Source organism: Salmo salar, chromosome ssa21, assembly GCF_905237065.1.
Source record: "Salmo salar chromosome ssa21, Ssal_v3.1, whole genome shotgun sequence".
In the NCBI taxonomy this organism is placed as follows: domain Eukaryota; kingdom Metazoa; phylum Chordata; class Actinopteri; order Salmoniformes; family Salmonidae; genus Salmo; species Salmo salar.
In genome coordinates, this window is record NC_059462.1 from 7,090,783 (window position 1) to 7,116,093 (window position 25,311).

At 39.7% G+C, this 25,311-nt stretch overlaps 1 protein-coding gene across 11 annotated transcripts in view; it reads left to right on the plus strand.

Moving 5' to 3' along the window:
* obsl1b (obscurin like cytoskeletal adaptor 1b) overlaps positions 1–25,311 on the plus strand; it is a 101,282-nt gene that overhangs the window by 15,403 nt on the left and 60,568 nt on the right. For 9 of the 11 annotated variants that reach the window (XR_001323161.2, XM_014163888.2, XM_014163889.2 and 6 more), the window contains 14 exons: positions 357–632; positions 8,501–8,776; positions 9,812–10,087; positions 10,685–10,960; positions 11,265–11,540; positions 12,199–12,483; positions 13,068–13,343; positions 13,595–13,867; positions 14,033–14,308; positions 14,511–14,786; positions 14,925–15,200; positions 20,707–20,982; positions 21,102–21,371; positions 21,483–21,749. Coding sequence is in view for 10 of the 11 variants with exons in the window: in XM_014163888.2 (XP_014019363.1) it covers positions 357–632; positions 8,501–8,776; positions 9,812–10,087; positions 10,685–10,960; positions 11,265–11,540; positions 12,199–12,483; positions 13,068–13,343; positions 13,595–13,867; positions 14,033–14,308; positions 14,511–14,786; positions 14,925–15,200; positions 20,707–20,982; positions 21,102–21,371; positions 21,483–21,749 (3,855 nt within the window). In the remaining variant the exon portion in view is untranslated. The remainder of the gene's footprint in view (positions 1–356; positions 633–8,500; positions 8,777–9,811; positions 10,088–10,684; positions 10,961–11,264; positions 11,541–12,198; positions 12,484–13,067; positions 13,344–13,594; positions 13,868–14,032; positions 14,309–14,510; positions 14,787–14,924; positions 15,201–20,706; positions 20,983–21,101; positions 21,372–21,482; positions 21,750–25,311) is intronic. The other 2 variants (XM_014163890.2, XM_014163894.2) reach the window with 2 other exon arrangements.

The following is a 25,311-nucleotide window of genomic DNA, read 5'->3' on the forward strand; positions in this document are numbered from 1 at the left end:
AAATTAGTCATTGTGATACTTTGAGCTTGGGTGCTTTATAACGATTTGTCTGATTATTCTATATGTAAGATTCAAAGTCACATTAACTTGTATTCATAGGTATCTCAGTCTAACCAAAAATGTCCTCCCCTTAAATGTTATACATCAACTCTAATAAAACAGTTACGTTATACTTATATGGTAAGCGTGACAGAATTAGTCGTATTTGCTTATTCATTTGAGATTCTTGAGAGGTATTGGCATGACTAATCTCGGTAGTGATATTTGCTCTTCAAGATACTGGAACCATTTTATTGTAGCAAATATTTCTTAATGGTGATGTGATTCTCTCTTAATACTACTTCACACACCCCCAGCACCTCCTGTGAGGATCACAACACCTTGTGAAGCTGAGAGGAACAAGTCCGTTGCAGCAGGCAGTCCCATTGTCCTGCGTTGTGAGATATCAGACCCAAATGCACATGTTTCCTGGTACAAGGACGGAACACTGCTACATGAAGAGAATGGACTAGAAATGCAATCGAAAGGTTCCATAAGGACATTGGATGTGGAATCTGCAAGGCTGTCTGATGCAGGGAGCTACAGCTGTAAGACAACAGATGATGCAATGCAGTTTCATGTGGATGTGAAAGGTAATTATTTTTTCAGGTTTTTTTGGACTGTTTAATAATTTACTAATAAAAGGATACATTAAGTAGACCTTTAGATATGTTAGGTCCAAAGCTAATGGCTAGGCTTTAGTTTATCCCTGTGGTGTGCAAGAGACCTGGAATCTGTCACTACAGTGACATATGAAATCGTCTTCCTCAATTGTCTTTACTAAGGCCTTGCTCCCGAGTGGCGCAGCTGTCTACGGCACTGCATTTCAGTGCAAGAGGCGTCACTATAGTCCCTGGTTCGAATCCAGGCTGTGTCACATCCAGCCGTGATTGGGAGTCCCATAGGGCAGCGCACAATTGGCCCAGTGTCGTCTGGATTTGGCCGGGGTAGGCCGTTATTGTAAATAAGAATTTGTTCTTTACTGACTTACCTAGTTAAATAAAGGTAAAATAAAATTAAACATAGAAAGTTAATGGACAGATGTAAACGTACGTAGAAGAGCACCATTTCAGACCTCAAATTGTAACCATGACAGCACCAGTGTTAAATGCATAGTTTTCTGTTTTTACCCCAATATGTTTTCTCAAATGGAGAGAAGTCCTTTGACGACTTCAGAGCAATCCACCAACGGTATGTTATAGTGCTCATGTTAGCATATTGCTACTATTGGTATCCAATTTATTTGCATTGATTCTATAGCTTTCTCTAAAAACATCCTAAAATAGCTCTTTCTTTATTCCAATTTATATCGGGATTATCACTCCAGAAGAAATAAAGTTATTTGAACAGAACTGTTTCAAACCAAGATTTTATACTTACATTCCATGCCTTATATGATAATCATTGGAACAATTTCTATTCCAAAATCTTTAATTCCAAGTCAAAGCTGGATCTCGCGGTATAAATTAGATTGAAGTATGTGTGATCTATTTTAAGAATTTTTTTTGAGAAGTACGAACCTGTGAAAGCCAATTCAATGCTAGCATTAGCACAACATAGTAATATGCTAAGATACATTGCATGTACAAATGGTGGATTGATGTTGTCAAATAACTTCTCTTCTTTTTTTGGTGACCAACATTTTATTTGTTTTGCATTTTTTTGTTGGGGGGTATAAACAACCTCCCATCCCCGTAATCTCACATGTCTCATCGTGTCCCATCCCCCCCGTGTCCCATCCTTGGTGTTACAGTCTGTGAATTAACTTAAATTGTATAAATTGATGATTCAGATTATGGGACGCCATGGTCATATTTTTCCATATCCTGTTCGAGTTAAAGGATTGTTTAGATTCAATTAGATCTGTAGACCATACTTTCTTAATGGCTAGCACATGAACATGACCAAAAGTTGTTTATATATTACAGAGATCAGTCCGTTCAGGAGCCCAGATCATTTATTTATAAATCCCATCATTGGTTTCCCAAGGGACTCCATAGCCAGCATAGCTGACCTAAATTGTAAATATAGAAAAAAAGAATAGCCTGGTAATGTGTGTCTTTCAAATATTGGAGTATTCTCAAACCATTACTGTCCATGATATCAACAAGGGAACAGATTCCACATTTGGATCATTGGGGGGACGCAAAAGGCCACCCTTCAGATCGCAAGGCATTGTTGTGAAATATTGGAGAATGGGCAAGCCATTTTGATTCCCAGTTACATTGTTTTAAAATGTTGTGCCAAATAGAAATTGTGCGCACAATAATATAACCAAAGCATAGTTTACATTGTTTAAAGGATATATCAGTGAAGACCACCTCTTCCAAGGCAATAGGAGACACCATATATCTCTCTATACTCAGCCAGGGGGGCGGAAGAATCATGTCTAAACGAATTTAGGATGGGACTAAATGCAATTTATAATTTGGTACAGATAGTACAACTACGTCTTTCCCTCTTTGCAAGTTTGTTAATTTTATCCGGCCCGATTACCTTGCAATATACATTTTTTAACCGCACTATGGATTTTATCCCAATAGCCAGAAGGGGGAGACAAGGGAAGCATTCAAATACAGAAATGTTGATGTCGCAATATATTATATTTCACAATAGATATTAGTCCATCTACTGAAGATTAATTTAATTGATTTGAGCGTTCTGTTAAAGTTTCTGCCAATGGTTTTATTGAAGGAAGGAAATATATATATTCTCAAATATCTAAAATGGGAAACGATTTGGGATTCCATAAGTAGAGATGGAGTCCTCCATCGGGGTCTCGAGAGGCAGTCAGGCAGATTTCATTATATTTATTTTAAAAGTTGACATAGAACTGAATTTGTCTATGGTCTTCAGAGCTTTTGGGAGGGATTGAGATACATTGTCTAGATAAAGCAAGATATTGCCGGCATATAATGAGATGATGTGATCCATGGAATTGAGAGATGATGGTGTAATTTCTTTCAGTTGTCGAATTGCCTTGGCCAGGGGTTCCATAGACAATAAAAATAGCAGAGGTGAGATGGGATCACCTTGCCTACGACTTCTAGTTATTCTGAACGGAACAGAGCATTTATTGCCTGTTATGATTAGGGCTGAGGGATTGGCATATAGTACACTGCTCAAAAAAAAGGGAACACCTCTTACATCTAGATGTTCCGCTAGCGGAACACCTGCTCCAATATCCAATGATAGGCGTGGCGCGAATTACAAATTCCTCAAAAATACAAAAACTTCCATTTTTCAAACATATGACTATTTCACAGCATTTTAAAGACAAGACTCTCCTTTATCTAACCACACTGTCCAATTTCAAAAAGGCTTTACAGCGAAAGCAAAACATTAGATTATGTCAGCAGAGTACCAAGCCAGAAATAATCAGACACCCATTTTTCAAGCTAGCATATAATGTCACAAAAAACAAAACCACAGCTAAATGCAGCACTAACCTTTGATGATCTTCATCAGATGACAACCCTAGGACATTATGTTATACAATGCATGCATGTTTTGTTCAATCAAGTTCATATTTATATCAAAAACCAGCTTTTTACATTAGCTTGTGACGTTCAGAACTAGCATACCCCCCGCAAACATCCGGTGAATTTACTAAATTACTCACGATAAACGTTCACAAAAAACATAACAATTATTTTAAGAATTATAGATACAGAACTCCTCTATGCACTCGATATGTCCGATTTTAAAATAGCTTTTCGGTGAAAGCACATTTTGCAATATTCTCAGTAGATAGCCCAGCCATCACGGCTAGCCATTTAGACACCGACCAAGTTTAGCCCTGATCAAACTCCGATTTACTATTACAAAAGTTTCATTACCTTTGTTGGCTTCGTTAGAATGCACTCCCAGGACTGCTACTTCATTAACAAATGTTGGTTTGGTCCAAAATAATCCATCGTTATATCCGAATAGCGGCGTTTTGTTCGTGCGTTCCAGACACTATCCGAAATGATAAAGAAGGGTCGTGCGCATGGCGCAATTCGTGACAAAAAAATTCTAAATATTCCATTACCGTACGTTGAAGCATGTCATCCGCTGTTTAAAATCAATTTTTATGCCATTTTTCTCGTAGAAAAGCGATAATATTCCGACCGGGAATCTCCTTTTCGGCAAACAGAGGAAAAAATCACAAAGACGGGGGCGGCCAGGTCACGCGCCTAAGCCCAGAGTCCCTTGATCGGCCACTTGAGAAAGGCGATAATGTGTTTCAGCCTGGGGCTGGGATGACGACATTCTGTTTTTTCCCGGGCTCTGAGCGCCTATGGACGACGTAGGAAGTGTCACGTTAGAGCAGAGATCCTTAGTAAAAGATAGAGATGGAAAAGAAGTTCAAGAAATGGTCAGACAGGCCACTTCCTGTAAAGGAATCTCTCAGGTTTTGACCTGCCATTTGAGTTCTGTTATACTCACAGACACCATTCAAACAGTTTTAGAAACTTTAGGGTGTTTTCTATCCATATGTAATAAGTATATGCATATTCTAGTTACTGGGTAGGATTGGTAACCAGATTAAATCGGGTATGTTTTTTATCCTGCCGTGTCAATACTGCCCCCTAGCCCTAACAGGTTAAATACTTTTTTGAAGGCTGTACTGATTATGATAAGCTAAGCTAATTCCAGCTATATGTGGAGCAATGTTTGTTGACATACAATGCATTCTGAGTTTCACGTAATTGTCTGTCGACCAAAGATGTTATAACAAAATGAGGTGAGTAAGGGTTCACAATTTTTTTGAGAACTTTAGGAAGTGAATAAGTATATGCATATTCTAGTTACTGGGTAGGATTAGTAACCAGATTAAATCGGGTACGTTTTTTATCCAGCCGTGAAAATACTGCCCCCTAGCCATAAGAGGTTAAACAACGCAATGTAACTCCAAGTCAATCACACTTCTGTGAAATCAAACTGTCCACTTAGGAAGCAACACTGATTGACAATAAATTTCACATGCTGTTGTGCAAATGGAATAGACAACCGTGGAAATGATAGGCAATTAGCAAGACACCCCCAATAAAGGAGTGGTTCTGCAGGTGGGGACCACAGACTACTTCTCAGTTCCTATGCTTCCTGGCTGATGTTTTGGTCACTTTTGAATGCTGGCAGTGCTTTCACTCTAGTGGTAGCATGAGACGGAGTCTACAACCCACACAAGTGGCTCAGGTAGTGCAGCTCATCCAGGATGGCACATCAATGCGAGCTGTGGCAAGAAGGTTTGCTGTGTCTGTCAGCGTAGTGTCCAGAGCATGGAGGCGCTACCAGGAGACAGGCCAGTACATCAGGAGACGTGGAGGAGGCCGTAGGAGGGCAACAACCCAGCAGCAGGACCGCTACCTCCGCCTTTGTGCAAGGAGGAGCAGGAGAAACACTGCCAGAGCCCTGCAAAATGACCTCCAGCAGGCCACAAATGTGCATGTGTCTGCTCAAACGGTCAGAAACAGAATCCATGACGGTGGTATGAGGGCCCGACGTCCACAGGTGGGGGTTGTGCTTACAGCCCAACACCGTGCAGGACGTTTGGCATTTGCCAGAGAACACCAAGATTGGCAAATTCGCCACTGGCGCCCTGTGCTCTTCACAGATGAAAGCAGGTTCACACTGAGCACATGTGACAGACGTGACAGAGTCTGGAGACGCCGTGGAGAACGTTCTGCTGCCTGCAACATCCTCCAGCATGACGGGTTTGGCGGTGGGTCATTCATGGTGTGGGGTGGCATTTCTTTGGGGGGCCGCACAGCCCTCCATGTGCTCGCCAGAGGTAGCCTGACTGCCATTAGGTACCGAGATGAGATCCTCAGACCCCTTGTGAGACCATATGCTGATGCGGTTGGCCCTGGGTTCCTCTCAATGCAAGACAATGCTAGACCTCATGTGGCTGGAGTGTGTCAGCAGTTCCTGCAAGAGGAAGGCATTGATGTTATGGACTGGCCCACCCGTTCCCCAGACCTGAATCCAATTGAGCACATCTGGGACCTCATGTCTCGCTCTATCCACCAACACCACGGTACACCACAGACTGTCCAGGAGTTGGCGGATGCTTTAGTCCAGGTCTGGGAGGAGATACCTCAGGAGACCATCCACCACCTCATCAGGAGCATGCCCAGGCGTTGTAGGGAGGTCATACAGGCACGTGGAGGCCACATACACTACTGAGCCTCATTTTGACTTGTTTTAAGGACATTACATCAAAGTTGGATCAGCCTGTAGTGTGGTTTTCCACTTTAATTTTGAGTGTGACTCCAAATCCAGACCTCCATGGGTTGATAAATTGGATTTCCATTGATTATTTTTGTGTGATTTTGTTGTCAGCACATTCAACTATGTAAAGAAAAAAGTATTTAATAAGATTATTTCTTTCATTCAGATCTAGGATGTGTTGTTTAAGTGTTCCCTTTATTTTTTGAGCAGTATATTTTAAATATATGACTGAAATTGGAGCCAATACCCGTATGTTCCAAAACCAACCGGATATATGACATTTTAGTCTATCAAAATCTTTTTCTGCGTTGAGAGATAGAACTGCCCAAGGAGCTTTCATTTCTGATGAAGCATGTAAGATATGTAATAAGCAACAGAGGTTATCTGAGGATAATATTTTTTTAACAAACCTGCTTTGGTCCAGATGTTTTTTTCTATAAAAACAAACATTTGTGCTGTATTTACATCCCTTCCAAATGAACCTTTGTGAATAGCTGTGTAAATAATTTCAATTAATAGTGGACCTAATTGGTTCCAACATGTTAAATAGACCTCAGGAGTAATACCAGCACAACCAGGTGATTTGCCTGTATTCATGTTACCCAATGCCCTTTTGAGTTCATGGAGAGAGATGTGGGCTCCCACTAAGCCAGCTTCCTCAGTTGAAAGAAGAGGATTACTTATTCTTTTTTAAATTATTCAATCAATTACTCAATCAATTGATTTACAATACGAGGTGTACAATTCAATATAGTAGCGGGATAATCTTTGATGAATTTTGGTTGTACATTTAAATTGGTTGATTCATTTTGGTTCTACATTTACATTTGACATTTTAGACATTTAGCAGACGCTCTTATACAGAGTGACTTACAGTTAATGCATTCATCTTAAGATAGCTACTGTAGGTGGGACAACCATGTATCACAGGCATAGTAAGTACACTTTTCCTCAATAAAGTAGCTATCAGCAAAGTCAGAGCTAGAAGGGAGTGGGATGGGGGAGTCAAGTGCAAGTGTTGGTTCAGGATTAAAAAAAAATAGTTATTATACATTTTTTTGTTTTGATAGTAATTCACCTGATTCAGATTCAATACTTGCAATAGTCCCATAAAATCTGGATCATTGAGGATCATTGACTGAATTTTTGCTAATCATTGTGATTTCATTCAATTCAGTTTCATTGGTCATCCCCTCCATTCCCTTCACTAGCCCCCCCAAAGAACTTCTCTTGAGGTTTCTTCTCTCCCTTTAAATCAGGGTTTTGCTCAATTAAGAATTTTGGAATTGACTACTATACAACTCATGAGTTGAAATTGTAATTGAATTGGACACCTTAATGGATGTAGAATTTGAGTTTGATTGACAGGAATGTAAAATGTAATTCGGTGCAATCGGAGATACTGGATATAATGACGAGATGCCTATGTCGTTGTCCTCAGAGTGGAACGGCGGGCTGTCAAGCTCCTGTCCTCTCTTTGGATTGGTGGGTACATCTCGTTATTTGAATACTTTTTCAATATTCAATAAGGGGTGTTGACATGTTGATGTCATGTGCCTCCCACTTATATCACTACACTCGTAACAACCTAATCATTACGAAACTTCTATTGCATATCAAATAAGCCTTACATATCCGAATAACAATTTGATTTTATCTTGACTCCGCCATACAAAAACTACTCACTTGCTTATTAATTAATGATCTGCTTCATGTGGACAGATTTTAGGTGGATTAAACCCTCTCTCTTTTTACTCTTTTCCTCTCTGGTGCAATTCAAATAAATTCCACTCAGTCATATAACATTAGTTTATTGAATCTGACAGGTCCCACTTCCAGATGCCAAAGAATATAACTTTTCTCTGGAAACAATGTTCAAATACTCTTTTAACCTTAGTGCTTAAAATAACCAATTATTTTTCCACCAACAATTTTATTTGTTTGGCTTATTTTTGAAGGCCTCAGGGTCAACTTGATGGTTAAAATAATGCATTCTGAATTGAGCCCAATCCTGCTTTAAATCAGATATAATTGGTGGTGGAATGTTACAACAGGTATTAAGTCTGTCATGCTTGTGACAGTGTTTTGTAGGTGTTATATCACACATTTCAGTTTTTCCTTCAGATTTCTCGATATATGAAACAAGTCAATGAATATTCAGTAGAGAATGTTGCAGATGATTTCAGGTGATAAGCCTACATTACCTGTTCAATAACCCAAATGTTCTTCATATTAAACCCTGTAGCTCCACCTCCGAAGTTTTCAGCAATTTCTGAAGCTGACAAGAAAAAGTACATCAAATCAGGCTACCCCATTGTACTGCAATGTGAGCTCTCAGATCCTACAACCAAGGTGAACTGGTACAAGAATGGAACAAAGCTCCTAACCCAAAGTGGAGTAGACATCCAATCAGATGGAACTATGAGAACTCTAGTTATCCAATCAGCAGAGCTGTCTCACTCTGGAGTGTACCGTTGCGAGACAATGGAGGATGGCCTCCAATTCACTGTGGAAGTAAAAGGTGATGTTAAAACTGTCTATAAATTAAAAATCAACCAATCATGTTCTGCAGTGGTAACTAACTGATGGCCGGTGGTGTTTGGTGTTGCTTGGCAGAGTATCTAACAGAAAAGATATCACATGTCTGTTTCCATTGTTTGTTGAGCTTATACAGTAGATACTCACACCTGAGATCTGCACGCATAACTCACAATTAATAATTAACATGAAAGTTAAGTGCACAGATCTCTAGTCTGTATACTGCCCTAACTGGTCGAAGCCAAACTTAATAATGTTACAGATAGCCTTGATGATGGGGCACTTATTTCAGCCACACAATTAGTGGATAGTCTTCTATGAAGGCTAAACAATCACATGAAAACACAACCATTACTAAGATGACAATATGTTCAAGTAATATGGTGACCGAATATGCAGATATAAATAAGGTAGTGATGACCCAATGGACAACATTTGAGAAGAATTTATTTATACCTATTTGTCTATTGAGATTAGTGTACTGGTTCATAACTTACAATTTGGTGTAAAGGAGATATTGCAAATGCCAAACCATGCTATAAGTACCCATTGATATGAATGTGAATTATGCCCTGGTGCCTACTTACTACATCTTGACTCATCTTTTATTTAAACAATTACCTTTATCTTTTGTTTAACAAATTACCTTTATCCTCCTTCATTCTTATGAAGACACCTCTTTGTCATTTGTTCCCTCACTTGCCTGTCTCTTGTCCTTCATGTTATTCTGTGTAAACCTTTAGCGGTTTTGAGATTGCACAATCCTTGACTCTTGCACTCTCTGCTATTCTGTTCTTGTTTGTTCCTGCTTTGTGTCTTATCTTTGTTAACTCTGTCTGGCATCTAGTTTTAATGTTTTTCTGTCATTTGAGCCAGGTCTCAATCAGTTTGGTGTGTTTGCAGTTTCTTCCTTCATAATGAAATACATGTATTGCATATCTTGAAAATCTTTGAATCATTTAAAAACATGTAAGAAAATTAACATTGCGATCCCCTTTATGATCATTGACACCCATAGCTCCACCTGTGAGGTTCTCAGCACTTCCAGAAGCTGAAAGGAACAAGTTCATTGAAGATGGCTGCCCCATTATACTGCAATGTGAGCTCTCAGATCCAACTGCCCAGGTGTACTGGTACAAGGATGGAACAAAGCTCCTATCTCAAAGTGGAATGGACATCCAGTCAGATGGCATCAAAAGGACACTACTCATCCAATCAGCTGAAATATCACATGGTGGAACATATGAGTGCTCAACAGCCGGTGATATCATCACATTTAAAGTGGAGATCAAAGGTGATTTGCAGCTATTTTTTATCTACACAACACATAACAGGAGCTTATGTTTATATCCTCATTGGTGTAGCCACTGTTTGTTTATTGCAATATTTTCCTTAACTCTTACAGTATCTAATGTGTGCTTATATTTGATGGTCTGGGAGGACATTAACTACTACTTTCCTTCCACAACTACTTGAACTTTAGCACCGCTAGATCAATATGTGTTTTTTAATCAATGAAGTAGCCTAACGTCACGTGCACACAGGTTGCATCATTACATTGCCGTACAGTACATTTTACGTAGTCTTCTCAGTCCATGCGCCACAACATAACAAAAAGAATCGGTGGTTTATCTACTTACGTGTCTGATACCGTACCGCAAAGCAAGTTGGTAAAATCCTCTGTGTGCGACACACTGCACACAGAGCTATGCACCGCAAACTTGTCCGGCAGATGAGTCGGAGCAGTTGCGGATTGCCTTCCATTTAAATAAATGGACTTCCGCCAGAACACATACAGTTTGACGCAACCGGTGTGCACAAGACTTAATACAATTGTCTTGCAACTTCAAAGCAATACCATTTTCTCCCCACACATATTCATACCCTTTAGCTCCATCACAGAAGATCATGCCACTTTCACCAATGGAGAGGAACAAGTCCGTAGAAATTGGCACTCCCATTGTACTGCAGTGTGAGCTCTCAGATCCTCTAGCCCAGGTCTGCTGGTCTAAAGATGAAATGAAACTATTTCCCAAAACTGGCCTCGATATCCAAAGTGAAGCCAATGTGAAGAGACTAGTAATTCACTCTGCGGAGCTCTCTGACTCTGGGCTCTACTGCTGTAGTCTTGCTGACGATGCCATGACATTCAAGGTGGATGTTCAAGGTGATTTTCCTCTCTATAACTCCCTTTTTAACAGCTTTTTAGGGGTGTAGCACATGTTCTATATGACTTACAAAGAACCAATAGTAATATCCATTTCATTCCATTTTTGTATTGTAACTAATAGTTGTGATATAGTATATATCTTTGTAATAATGAGTGTATCCCTGAAAAACTGGGATCTACAGTAGGTTTTAAAGGTACCCATAGCTTTTTAATATAACATAGAACAAGAATCAGCACTTTGAAACAGGTGCATTTTGTGTTTGGTTAAATATTTTTCCTAAATGCTTTGAAAACCCCATAGCTCTTCCCGTGAGGTTTTCAGCACTTCCAGAAGTTGTGAGGAACAAGTTCATTGAAGCAGGCTGCCCCATTGTTCTACAATGTGAGCTCTCAGATCCAACTGCCCAGGTGTTCTGGTACAAGGATGGAACAAAGCTCCTCCCAGAGAATGGAGTCGACATCCAATCAGAAGGCGCTTTGAGGGCTGTGATCCTCCAATCAGCGGAGCTCAGTCACTCTGGGGTGTACAGCTGTGAGGCTTTAGATGACTGCATAGCATTCAAGGTGGATGTTGCAGGTGATCTAAGAATTTTGAGTTTGGTCAAAATCACTAACTAATATGTTGATTAATGCTTCGTAATGCGTGCAAGCTGTCGGTTTGTATTGAACATCATATCTTCTTTTAAATTCCATCAGTCATTAGTAGGCCTAAGCGTCCTTTGGAAGAGTTAGTTATGTGATATACACAGTAGAAAAGTGGATGCTTGATACTATTTCTAGTAGCAGATTCGATTAAGAGAAATGCTAATTTTGATTGCATGGAATTAAATTAATTAATTTAATTCAAAGGATCTGTGAGATTTACCACTAAATACTCTCGGAAAAGCAATATCTTTCCAGCAGCTATGCTCAAAGCAGTGCATCTAATAGCTTCAGCTTTCAAGTGTCTAACCTCCTGTGATGAGTGAAGTACCCCTATCTCCTTCAAATCATCTCATGATATTTACAAAATAGAAATTTGTTAAAGCAATAACTTCAACTCTGGTGACTCTAGACACAACAATTAATCAATTGTGCCCTCTTTTTAGTATCTAGACAACCCTTAACAAGTAGCCAGGATGGTAGCCACATAATATCATACATCTTCAGATGTACTTATTCAAATTGCTTTTGTATGTACATGCTAATGTTAGAATGATACCTCCATTGAATATATTTCTTTAAATTAATTAAAGCACCTATAGCTCCACCAGTGAGGTTCTCAGCTGCCCCAGAGGTTGAGAGGAACACGTCCATTGAAGCAGGCTGTCCTATTGTACTGAAATGTGAGCTCTCAGACCCCAGTGGACAGATCTGCTGGTACAAGGATGGAATAAAGCTCCTCCCACAATATGGAATACACATCCAATCAGAGGGCACCATGAGGACCCTGGTTATCCAATCAGCCACATTTTCAAGCTCTGGGGTGTACAGTTGTAAAACAGCAGATGATATCAGCGAATTCTATGTGGATGTGAAAGGTGACATGTAAAGCTTTTCCGTTAATGTCAAGTTCGGCGTGACTAATAAATTCATGTTGCAGATAAAAATTTCCTTTTCAGAGCACGCAATCATTGGACATTGGACATGTTCATTGAGTTTTGCTTTTAGGAGTTACTTATGCATCTACCCTTATAAACACATAACGTAGGAGCCATTTGTGTTCTTAAACTGAGCTATGGTCATCATAATAGTTTTTTCCCTTTTGTCATCTCTTGTTGCCATTCATGAGATATTTTGATACTTTTCATTAAAGGCTAAACACCTGAAGAGGCCATCGGAGGAGAAAAAAAGCATGTACCGTGATCTGCCATTTCCCCAATGACTTAATTGCACTACAGTACATCCTTGCACAGCTTTAATTAACCATTTATCTTTGCTTCAACAGTGGATGCAGACTTCTCTAGAACTATCCAGGCAATCCTCGGCAATGCTTGAAGTCAATGCATCATCGTCAGTGCTTGAAGTCAATGCATGTTTAACCTGCACAAAGCAGGCCTTTTACATCTAATAAGACTTCTCTTGTTATTTCACTCCACTGAACCATTTGTATTGTTTTCTGCAGCACCTCCGGTGACGTTTGTTGATATCCCTGAGGAAGACCTCTTCAAAAGTGTTGTGGAACAAGATAGTCTTGTTATGTCCTGTGAGGTTTCCAGGGTTGACGCCATTGTCCAGTGGTACAAAGATGGGGTTGAAACGCAGTCTAGTGACAACGTTTCTGTACAAGCAGATTGCACTGTTAGGATGCTGACCATCCAGTCAGCTCAGCTGTCAGACTCTGGGACATACACATGTCGTGCCGGAGACAGAGCTTTAATGTTCAAGGTTAACATACGAGGTAATGACTTAGCAAGGACAGTTCATTCTTACTTTGAATGAAGTACAACATCAAATCAAGTCTACAGAATATCATTTTTGTAAATGATTCATAATCTAGTGGCATACTGCATTCATAAGCTATGTGACAAACCGTAAAACAAGCATTTGGCAATTGTGAATTGCACTTTGAAGACTATGCTATGACTTGTGATACTGAGATGCCATGCTTGCTGTGATGTTCTCACTCAAATAACTCTGTGTCATCTACAGAGCCACCAGTGATGATTGTATACCCTAAAGAAGATGTCCACCTTGATCGGCATGTGCCGGAGGAGATCATTCTCAGCTGTGAACTCTCACGTCTAAATGGTGTCGTAAACTGGTTCAAGGATGGGCAAAAGTTGCAAGAAAGCGAAAACATTAAACTTAAGATTGAGGGCCCTTACAGGCGACTGAAGATTCTTTGTAGTGGAGTTGAAGACTCTGGCGAATATGTCTGTGACACGGCTGATGATTCAATATTCTTTAATCTCAGCATAACAGGTAAGGGGAGCAATCAAGAGCATAACATCTTGTTTTCATGCAGGTTCACAATGCTTGCTGTAGTAACTGGCTTTCTCTGTCACATGAGATCACTATTTATTCAAACAATAAGTGTTTTGGTCATACTGCATGTCTTGATGGATTGTTGGTGCTGTCTTTTTCTAGAGCCTCCAGTACAAATTATATCTCCAAGCCAGTCGCAAATGGAGCTCTGCCAGCAAACATCTGAGAGGATGGTGTTGAGCTGTGAGATCTCAAGGCCCAATGCTGTGGTGCGCTGGTATAGGGATGGGCTTGAGGTGGAGGAAAATGACAACCTCATCTTAGAGGTGGATGGGGTCTACAGGAGACTCATTATACCTGAGACCACAGTCAAAGATTCAGCCGAATATGTGTGCGATACGGCTGATGACAACATGACGTTCTTTGTCAACATTGCAGGTACAGATGTCTACTATTATATACTTTTTTCAAGGGCACTTGATATCCAAAGTAGAAACAGACAGATTACTTATGAGTGTTGAATGATTAATGGTGCCTTAGTGATCTGTTGCTGGTGCAGAGTGCATAATATGTCACAAGAAGAAACCCCTTTACTGCTGAAGAGATGCTTAATTTTTAAGTGATTATTTTTTATGCACAGATCCTCCTGTCCGTTTTGTGCGCCCAAGAAAGATGGCAAGTCGGGTCGAGATGTTTGTTGGAGATTCTTTGGTTCTTGACTGTGAGGTGTCCAGATCAAATGCTGCGGTAAGCTGGAAGAAGAATGGGGAGGAAATGGAAGAGAGCAGCAATGTCACCGTTATTGAGGATGGTGTCATGCGGCAATTAACCATCCACTCCATGACATTGGAGGATGCTGGGCAATATGTCTGTGACGCCAAGGATGATGTGATGGACTTCCAGGTCAAGATAAAAGGTAGATATATAAATTGAATCACATATTCATGTTAGTCCATACAGTAGCTTTCACTTGCTTTGTCACTGTTCATGTTACTCTTATACAGATGCCCATTAAAGTACCTTTCACTTGCTTTCTTGCTGTTTTCATTCTCAGAGACACCTGTAAAGATCCTGGGCAAAAATGATGTGAATACTCAAAAGCAGTTCTTCACATCAGATGACATTGTCTTAGGGTGTGAGCTTTCAAGAGCCAACTGCATGGTCGTCTGGTACAAAGACAACAAAAAAATTGATGACAATGAGCGCTACTGTAGTGAGGAGCAGGGTGTTTTCCGTTCACTGGTGGTTTTAAATGCTGAGATCGACGACTCTGGAGAGTACACCTGTGATGCCGGAGATGATAAGATGGTGTTCTGTATCACCGTGAAAGGTACGCATTCTTGTTTCGTAGGTTCATGCTATCTTGTTTATGTAACGTCACATTCTAAATCATTTCTGAAGTGTCTATATAGTCCTTACGAAAGGTTAATGAAGGCTTCATGAAGCATTGCATGTTGGTGTTAGTTAACAGAGAAATAAAAAAACATGTAAACTTCATATTCATCATCTCCAGCACCAATCCAACATCAACATATGTGAAAACAGCACATTTCTATGTTTTGTAGTGAAAAAGATAGAGGAAGACAAGTATTATTGCCATCATCTGGTGTGCATCATTTTTACTAACTATAAGAAAGCAAGGGGGACTTTACTAACTTTTGCCTGCTCATAGTGGGTTAAAAGAGTAAAGTCCCAGATCTGTTTATTTGAATTGTTTTATCAAGGCAATTTGCTTAATGAATCAGTCCTTGTAAAGCCTATTAACTTCCTGACGGTTTTGTCTGAGAGCCGTGGTTATTTATTTTTTCATTAAATCTTTTAATTTAGGGGGTAGATCAGCTTTAATATTACAGATAGATTGTAGCTTCGATCAATGTAATTGCCTGCATCATTTCCAATCCCCCATATACAGTTGAAGTCGGAGGTTTACATACACCTTAGCCAAATACATTTAAGTTAAATGTCAGTTTTTCACAATTCCTGACATTTAATCCTATAAAAATGCCCTGTTTAAGGTCAGCTAGGATCACCACTTTATTTTAAGAATGTGAAATGTCAGAATAAAAGTAGAGAGATTGATTTATTTCAGCTTTTATTTCTTTCATCACATTCCCATTGGGTCAGAAGTTTACATACACTCAATTAGTATTTGGTAGCATTGCCTTTAAATTGTTTAACTTGGGCCAAACGTTTCGGGTAGCCTTCCACAAGCTTCCCACAATAAGTTGGGTGAATTTTGGCCCATTGCTCCTGACAGAGCTGGTGTAACTGAGTCAGGTGTGCTTTTTAAGTTCTGCCCACAAATGTTCTATAGGATTGAGGTCAGGGCTTTGTGATGGCCACTCCAATGCCTTGAATTTGTTGTCCTTAAGCCATTTTGCCACAACTTTGGAAGTATGCTTGGGGTCATTGTCCATTTGGAAGACCCATTTGCGACCAAGCTTTAACTTCCTGACTGATGTCTTGAGATGTTGCTTCAATACATCCACATAATTTTCCTACCTCATTATGCCATCTATTTTGTGAAGTGCACCAGTCCTTCCTGCAGCAAAGCATCCCCACAAGATGATGCTTCCACCCGCGTGCTTCACGGTTGGGATGGTGTTCTTTGGCTTGCAAGCCTCCCCCTTTTTCCTCCAAACATAATGATGGTCATTATGGCCAAACAGTTATATTATTGTTTCATCAGACCAGAGGACATTTCTCCAAAAAGTACGATCTTTGTCCCCATGTGCAGTTGCAAACCGTAGTCTGGCTTTTTTATGGCGGTTTTGGAGCAGTGACTTCTTCCTTTCTGAGTGGCCTATCAGGTTATGTTGATATAGGACTCGTTTTACTGTGGATATAGATACTTTTGTACCTGTTTCCTCCAGCATCTTCACAAGGTCCTTTGCTGTTGTTCTGGGATTGATTTGCACTTTTTGCACCAAAGTACGTTCATCTCTAGGAGACAGAACGCATCTCCTTCCTGAGCTGTATGACGGCTGCATTGTCCCATGGTGTTTATACTTGCGTACTTTTGTTTGTACACATGAGCGTGGTACCGTCAGGCGTTTGGATTGCTCCCAAGGATGAACCAGACTTGTGGAGGTCTACAATTTTTTTTTGAGGTCTTGGCTGATTTCTTTTGATTTTCTCTGATGTCAAGCAAAGAGGCACTGAGTTTGAAGATAGGCCTTGAAATACATCCACAGGTACACCTCCAATTGACTCAAATTAAGTCAATTAGCATATCAGATTTTTCCAAACTGTTTAAAGGCACTGTCAACTTAGTGTATGTAAGCTTCTGACCCACTGGAATTGTGATACGTTGAATTATAAGTGATATAATCTGTCTGTAAACAATTGTTGGAGAAATTACTTATGTCATGCATAAAGTAGATACCTTTGTAAGTCCTAACCGACATGCCAAAACTATAGTTTGTTAACAAGACATTTTGGGAGTGGTTGAAAAACGTGTTTTAATGACTCCAACCTAAGTGCATGTAAACTTCCGACTTCAAATGTATATATGTATGTATGTATGTATGTATGTATGTATGTATGTATGTATGTATGTATGTACAGTATGTACAAAAATATGTGGAAACCCCTTAAAATGAGTGGATTCGGTTATTTCGAGCACACAGCCATGCAATCTCCATGAACAAATATTGTGAGTAGAATGGCCTTACTGAAGTGACTTTCAACATGGTACCATTATAGGATGCCACCTTTCCAACAAGTCAGTTCATCAAATTTCTGCCCTGGTCAACTGTAAGTACTGTTATTGTGAAGTGGAAACATCTAGGAGCACAACGGAACGGGACCGCCGAGTGCTGAAGCGCATAGCGCGTAAAAATCGCCTGTCCTCGGTTGGAGCACTCACTACCGAGTTCCAAACTGCCTCTGGAAGCAACTTCAGCACAAGAACTGTTCATCTTTGAGTCAAACTTGTTCCTTCAAATTCGGGGTGTAGCCATGAGCTCCCCTTTTGTCCCCAACTATGTGAACCTGTATGTTGGACAATTTGAGGAAGCACTCATTTACAAAACAGAGACACACCACCTACTTTCTAAAATCATCCTATGGAAGAGAAACATAGATGATGTCTTTGTGCTCTGGGAAGGAAGTCAGCAGCAACTAAATGAATTCCAAACTCTGGTGAACGAGTGCTGTGAATATCTCAAATTCACCATGCGGACTGATGACATAAAAATAAATTACCTGGACTTATTGATCATCAAAGGTAATGATGCATTACATACAGATTCATACACAAAACCCACAGACCGCAATACCCTGCTACGTGCGGATTGTATGCATCCCCTTCCCCTCAAGAATGGTCTACCATATAACCAGTTATGCAGGGTTAAACGAATCTGTGGCCACCAGTCAGATTTTGACAGCAATAATAAGAAAATGAAAGATACATTCAAAATGAGAGGCTACGAAGACAAAACTCTAAAATGCTGCAATGATGAAAATATCTCAAAAACCAAGAGAGGAATTGCTCAAAATTAAACCAAAGAAGAAAAACAACACAACAGTGTTTTGCACTAAGTACACCAAGTGTTTAGAGAAAATGAAAGCAATCCTGAAAAAGCACTGGCATATTCTGCAATCAGACAAAAAAATTCATACCTCTTCAAGGAGCCCCCACTGGTGGTCTATAAGCGTGGTTGCAATATTGGGGATAGATTGGGTAGGTCTGACATGCCCACTCAGACACTCTTGACACCCATTCCAAATGGGAACTACAAATGTAGCTCATGCACACAGTGCAATAGCACTACAAAAATATCCTTCTTCAGACACCCACATACGGGTCGAAAAATCCCTGTTAGGGATATCATTTCATGCAAGACAAAGGGAGTAATCTATCTCATCACCTGTACATGTGGGAAAGCCTACATAGTACAAACAAAAAGACAATTAAACAACGCATAGCTGAACACTGCTGCTCAATCAGGTGTAAGATCACTGACTATCCAGTAGCAGCTCACTTTGTTGAAGCTAACCATCCCATCTCCTTCTCAAATACACAATAACATTGAGATCCTAATACTACAGAGGGAGGCCTACTTGATATCCTATTTAAAAACATTGACCCCTAGTGGTCTGAATATTGACTTTGATCTCTGGCCCTTTGTATGACCAATTGTATTTTCTGTGATCAGGTCTTGTAAATTAATGTATTCTTTCTACAGCTCATCAGAGTACACCCATATGTTCACCCTGTTGATGATGCTTATTATGCATTATGGTTGAACCAAAAGATTACATGTAAGATTTTTTTGGAATGAAATTGGAAAAATGTAATAAGTGAAATTAAATGAAACAATAATGTATGTTGATGCTAATGCTAATGATAACAATGGCATAATATATTCAATATACTGTGGGCTATTGTCTTTTAACAATTTAGCTCAAATAATTCTGATCAATATAGCAATTATGACACACCCCTTACCTATTGTCATTGCTTGCACTAATTGCACTGTTTGGCTACATAACCTGATTCAAGCATTCATGACAATACCCTGAAGAAGGCACAAGGATGCCTAAATATTGGTGTTTTTTTTACCCAATAAATTACTGGGAGGTTATAAATATGGAGTGTGCGACTCTCTTTGATTTTTATAGTCGGGAGCATCATGAAATGGGTTTCCATGGCTGAGCAGCTGCACACAAGCCTAAGATCACCATACGCAATGCCAAGCGTCGGCTGGAGTGGTGTAAAGATTGGCGCCATTGGACTCTGGAGCAGTGGAAACACGTTCTCTGCAGTGATGAATCACGCTTCACCATCTGGACGAATCTGGATGTGGTGGATGCCAGAAATACGCTACCTGCCCCAATGCATAGTGCCAACTGTAAAGTTTGGTGGAGGAGCAATAATGGTCTGGGGCTCATTTTCATGGTTCGGGCTAGGCCCCATAGTTCCGGTGAAGGGAAATCTTAACGCTACAGCATACAATGACATTCTAGATGATTCTGTGCTTCCAATTTGTGGCAACAAAGCACAAAGCGAAGTCCATACAGAAATAGTTTGTCGAGATCTGTGTGGAAGAAATTGACTGGCCTGCACAGAGCCCTGACCTCATCCCCATTGGAGACCTTTGGGATGAATTGGAACGCCGACTGCGAGCCAGGCCTAATCGCCCAATATCAGTGCCTGACCTCACTTATGCTCTTGTGTCTGAATGGAAACAAATCCCTGCAGCAATGTTCCAACATCTAGTGGAAAGCCTTCCCAGAAGAGTGGAGGCTGTAATAGCAGCAAAGGGGGGACCAACTCCATATTAATGCCCATGATTTTGAAATGAGATGTTCGAAGAGCAGGTGTCCACATACTTTTGGTAATGCAGTGTACTTACATGATTTATAAAATGTTTAAGACCCTATTCAGCCTTTTTTTCATGAATAGGCTGTTCATAGCATATGAAATCATCATATTTTCATACTTTATCATATTTGTACTATTTGCTAGTAAAGTGAATATATCTCATAAATACATTTACGTGAAATGTGAAGATCAGATCAGAGCTAGGTATTGTTCATGGCCCTCTTTGGAAATGATCTTATCCAGGCATAGCCAAACAGGTTTGAACCTTTATTCTGAACAGGTTAAAATCACTTGATGCTGACCAGACGAGAAGTGTTTCCGACATCATCCAGAAACACTTTTGTTTCATCTGGTCTCTATCTTTTTTTATTACAAAACATAGAGTGCAGTCGTTTTCACGTGTTGATGTTGGGGTGGTGCTGGAGATGATGAATATGAAGTAGTAAAATTGGAAAATTTCAATTGAATTAAAGTGAGAATAAAATAAGACTGTTGTTTTTCTCCTTAGAACCCCTTGTGACCATCATAGGCAACTCGGGTAACCCAGAACATCATAGCCTGGTAGCAGGCGACAAACTCATCTTGGAGTGTGAGATATCTTGTCCAAATGCCACTGTCCAGTGGCTCTGGAATGGAAAGTTACTGAGTTCAGACGCTCGCACCCACATAGACAGTGACGGTGCCACCAGGAAACTTGTTTTGTCAGAACTTCAGCCCTCGGACTCTGGAGAGTACATATTGGATGCCATCAATGACAAAATGGTAACCATAGTTGAGGTCCAAGGTAAAAGTGTTTACATTTTCAATGCATGTAATAAATTACAAAAGCATACCTATTTTATTGACATGACATAAACATAAAAGTCACAAGAGGCCATGTTCAAATTATGTTTTACTCCTCAGAGCCCCCAGTCAAGTTTGTGAATAAACAAGCCAGAACCAACATCTCTGGCTACGAAAATGAAAGTGTGACACTGTGTGCCATGGTGAACCGGGAGCAAGCCTATGTGCGATGGCTTAAAGATGGTGAACTATTGAATGGGGATAATATTCACATCTCCAGTGCGGGTAAAATGCACACCCTCACCATCAACCCCCTGAAACTATCAGATAGTGGTGGGTTTGTCTGTAACATCAACACGGATGAAATGTATTTCATTGTCCAGGTCAAAGGTAAGAGCAGGATTTTTTTGACAAAATGCCTAAGAATAAGGTTTAACATAGTTAAACACAGTATTTATGCTGCCATAACTGGAAAACTGATTATTAAGCTTGTTTTCCTAGAAATGAAAGTGAAATTCTCCAGACCTCTGGAGAATATCGTTGCCCTGAAGGACAGTACCCTTACCCTGAGGTGTGAGGTCAACAAACCTAAAGGAGATGTTCAGTGGCTCAAAGATGGCCAGGAGATTAAGCCCAGCCGTCAACATACGATAAGGGCACAGGGTCGGGAGCGAAGCATCACTATCCACCAGCTAATGCTAGACAATGCTGGGGAATATGCCTGTGAATCCACAGATGATAGGACTTTTGCCACCGTTGGTGTAGAAAGTAAGGATATGGGCAGTTATGTTTATGCTAATATTTGAAATAACTAAATTAACATTATTGGGGGATAATCATATCAATCACATTTTATTTTTAATGTTAGCGCATGTCTAATGCCATGCTCATGTGCTATCGGAATTATCAGATGCTCCTAGTTCCCAGTGCGAAATTTCACTTGAATGACCCTCCAAGTTGAAATTACAAGTGGGAAACTGAGAAAATGTTGTTACCCAACATTTCACCACTGACCTTTTTTTTACCTATTCAACCAAAAGATTACCACAAATCCGTTTTTGACAATTACAACCTCATCAATATGGATAATGTAGCTAGTCTGAACATATTGTCAATGTTAAGCAAGCTAGCTAACTTTATTATAAGCAATGTTAGCAAGCTTATCAAGCTAGCTAAAATGTTAGTGGTTGAAGATTTGTTGCGACTCCAAAAGCACTTGAACACGATCATGTCGGACTAACCGCTTTCCAGTTTCCTATATCCAACGAGCACGTGAAGCCAGCATGACTCACATTATGTAAAAGGCTCAGTGAAGTTAAAAAGCGTGATTGTCCTATGTTTTATACACAGTACCAGTCAAAAGTTTGGACACACCTACTCATTCAAGGGTTTTTCTTTATTTGTACTATTTCCAACATTGTATTATAATAGTGAAGACATGAAAACTATGAAATAACATATATGGAATCAGGTAGTAACCAAAAAAGGGTTAAACAAATCAAAATATATTTTATATTTGAGATTCTTCAAAGTAGCCAGCCTTTGCCTTGATGACAGGGTTGCAGACTCTTGGCATTCTCTCAACCAGCTTCACCTGGAATGCTTTTCCAACAGTCTTGAAGGAGTTCGCACATATGCTGAGCACTTGTTGGCTGCTTTTCCTTCTCTCTGCGGTCCTACTCATCCCAAACCATCTCAATTGGGTTGAGGTCGGGTGATTGTGGAGGCCAGGTCATCTGATGCAGCTCTCCATCACTCTCTTTCTTGGTCAAATAGCCCTTAAACAGCCCGGAGGTGTGTTGGGTCATTGTCCTGTTGAAAAACAAATGATATTCCCACTAAATACAAACCAGATGGGATGGCGTATTGCTGCAGAATGCTATGGTAGCCATGCTGCTTAACCTCTCTAGGGTAGGTGGCACCAAATCGTCCCACCTACGTAACAGCCAGTGTAATCCCGTGGCGCGTTATTCAAAAACCTTAGAAATGCAAAAACTTCAATTTTTCAAACATATGACTATTTTACACCATTTTAAAGACAAGACTCTCGTTAATCTAACCACACTGTCCGATTTCAAAAAGGCTTTACAACGAAAGCAAAACCCAAACCACAGCTAAATGCAGCAATAACCTTTGATCTTCATCAGATGACAACCCTAGGACATTATGTTATACAATACATGCATGTTTTGTTCAATCAAGTTCATATTTATATCAAAAAACAGCTTTTTACATTAGCATGTGACTAGCATGTGACTAGCATTCCCACCGAACACTGCCGGTGAATTTACTAAATTACTCACGATAAACGTTCACAAAAAGCATAACAATTATTTTAAGAATTATAGATACAGAACTCCTCTATGCACTCGATATGTCCGATTTTAAAATAGCTTTTCGGTGAAAGCACATTTTGCAATATTCTCAGTAGATAGCCCGGCATCACAGGGCTAGCTATTTAGACACCCAGCAAATGTAGCACTCATCAAAGTCCGATTTACTATAAGAAAAATGTTATTACCTTTGCTGTCTTCGTCAGAATGCACTCCCAGGACTTCTACTTCAATAACAAATGTTGGTTTGGTTCAAAATAATCCATAGTTATATCCAAACAGCGGCATTTTGTTCGTGCGTTCAAGACACTTTCCGAAAGGGTAAATAAGGGTGACGAGCATGGCGCAATTCGTGACCAAAAAATTCTAAATATTCCATTACCGTACTTCGAAGCATGTCAACTGCTGTTTAAAATCAATTTTTATGCCATTTTTCTCATAAAAATGCGATAACATTCCGACCGGGAATCTGCGTTTAGGTAAACAGACGAAAGAAAATAAAGCATTCGGTCGACTCGGGCACGTGCCTAAGCCCATAGTTCTCTGATCGGCCACTTGCCAAACGCGATAAAGTGTTTCAGCCAGAGCCTGCCTCGATATCGTTCAGCTTTTTCCCAGGCTCTGAGAGCCTATGGGAGCCGTAGGAAGTGTCACGTTATTGCAAAGATCCTCAGTCTTCAATAAAAAGAGCCAAGATGAAACACAACTTCTCAGACAGGCCACTTCCTGCATGGAATCTTCTCAGGTTTTGGCCTGCCATTTGAGTTCTGTTATACTCACAGACACCATTCAAACAGTTTTAGAAACTTTGGAATGTTTTCTATCCAAAGCCAATAATTATATGCATATTCTAGTTACTGGGCAGGAGTAGTAACCAGATTAAATCGGGTACGTTTTTTATCCAGCCGTGAAAATACTGCCCCCTAGCCATAACAGGTTAATTGAAATGCATTCCAGGTGACTACCTCATGAAGCTGGTTGAGAGAATGACAAGAGTGTGCAATGCTGTCATCAACGCTACTTTGAAGAATCTCAAATATAAAATATATTTTGATTTGTTTAACCCTTTTTTGGTTACTACATGATTCCGTATGTGCTATTTCATAGTGTTGATGTCTATTATTCTACAATGTAGAAAATAGTAAAAATAAAGAAAAACCTTTTAAAGAGTAGGTGTGTCTAAACTTTTGACTGGTACTGTATATATATATTTTCACACTATGAGGTTGGAATAATACTGTGAAATTGTGAACATTTTGACAATGCCCCTTTAGTGTAAGAGCTGTTTAAAAAGGCTGCCTGAAATGTTTTTGTGGGATGTAGTTTTGGCCTTCCACAGTGATTATTTTTGTAATTTTACATTTGTTTATTAAGGTCCCCATTAGCTAACTCCATCACGCTAACTAATCTTCCTGGGGTCCAACACCAATTAACAAGACATTACAAACAACTACAATCAAGACTTCACAAACACTCAACATTTAGACAATACATATAATTAAAATACAGTAAATTAGGTCATAGATCAATAAGAAAGAGCGTTCCAAACTTCTCTGCCAATAACAGCTAATTTTCAGTTTTCCCCTCCCCACTCAGACTACTCCCAGACAGTACTAGCAACATTTTTGCTTGAGAAATTGCCATTTGCTAAGAAGATATTTTTGTTTATTTTTTCACCTTTTTAATTGTAAACAATCGCAGTAAATTACTTAATTGTTACCCAGAAATGATTTGATATTGAGATTTAAAAAAAAGGTGCATTGAACCTTTAACTCTCAATAGGACAAATCCTTTGAGAGTAAACACGTTTCCAAGCAAAGCTTTGCAACAAATTACGTTTTGTACAGTTTTCATACCACCCATTGACCTCTCATTGCATGATTTACGCAAAAGTTGTGTGAGTTAAGCACATGGATCTCGTGTTAGGATTTGGAACAATGATACAGTGTCTCAATGATATTCATTGCAAATCAACCCTGTGTGTTGTTGTCGGTGTT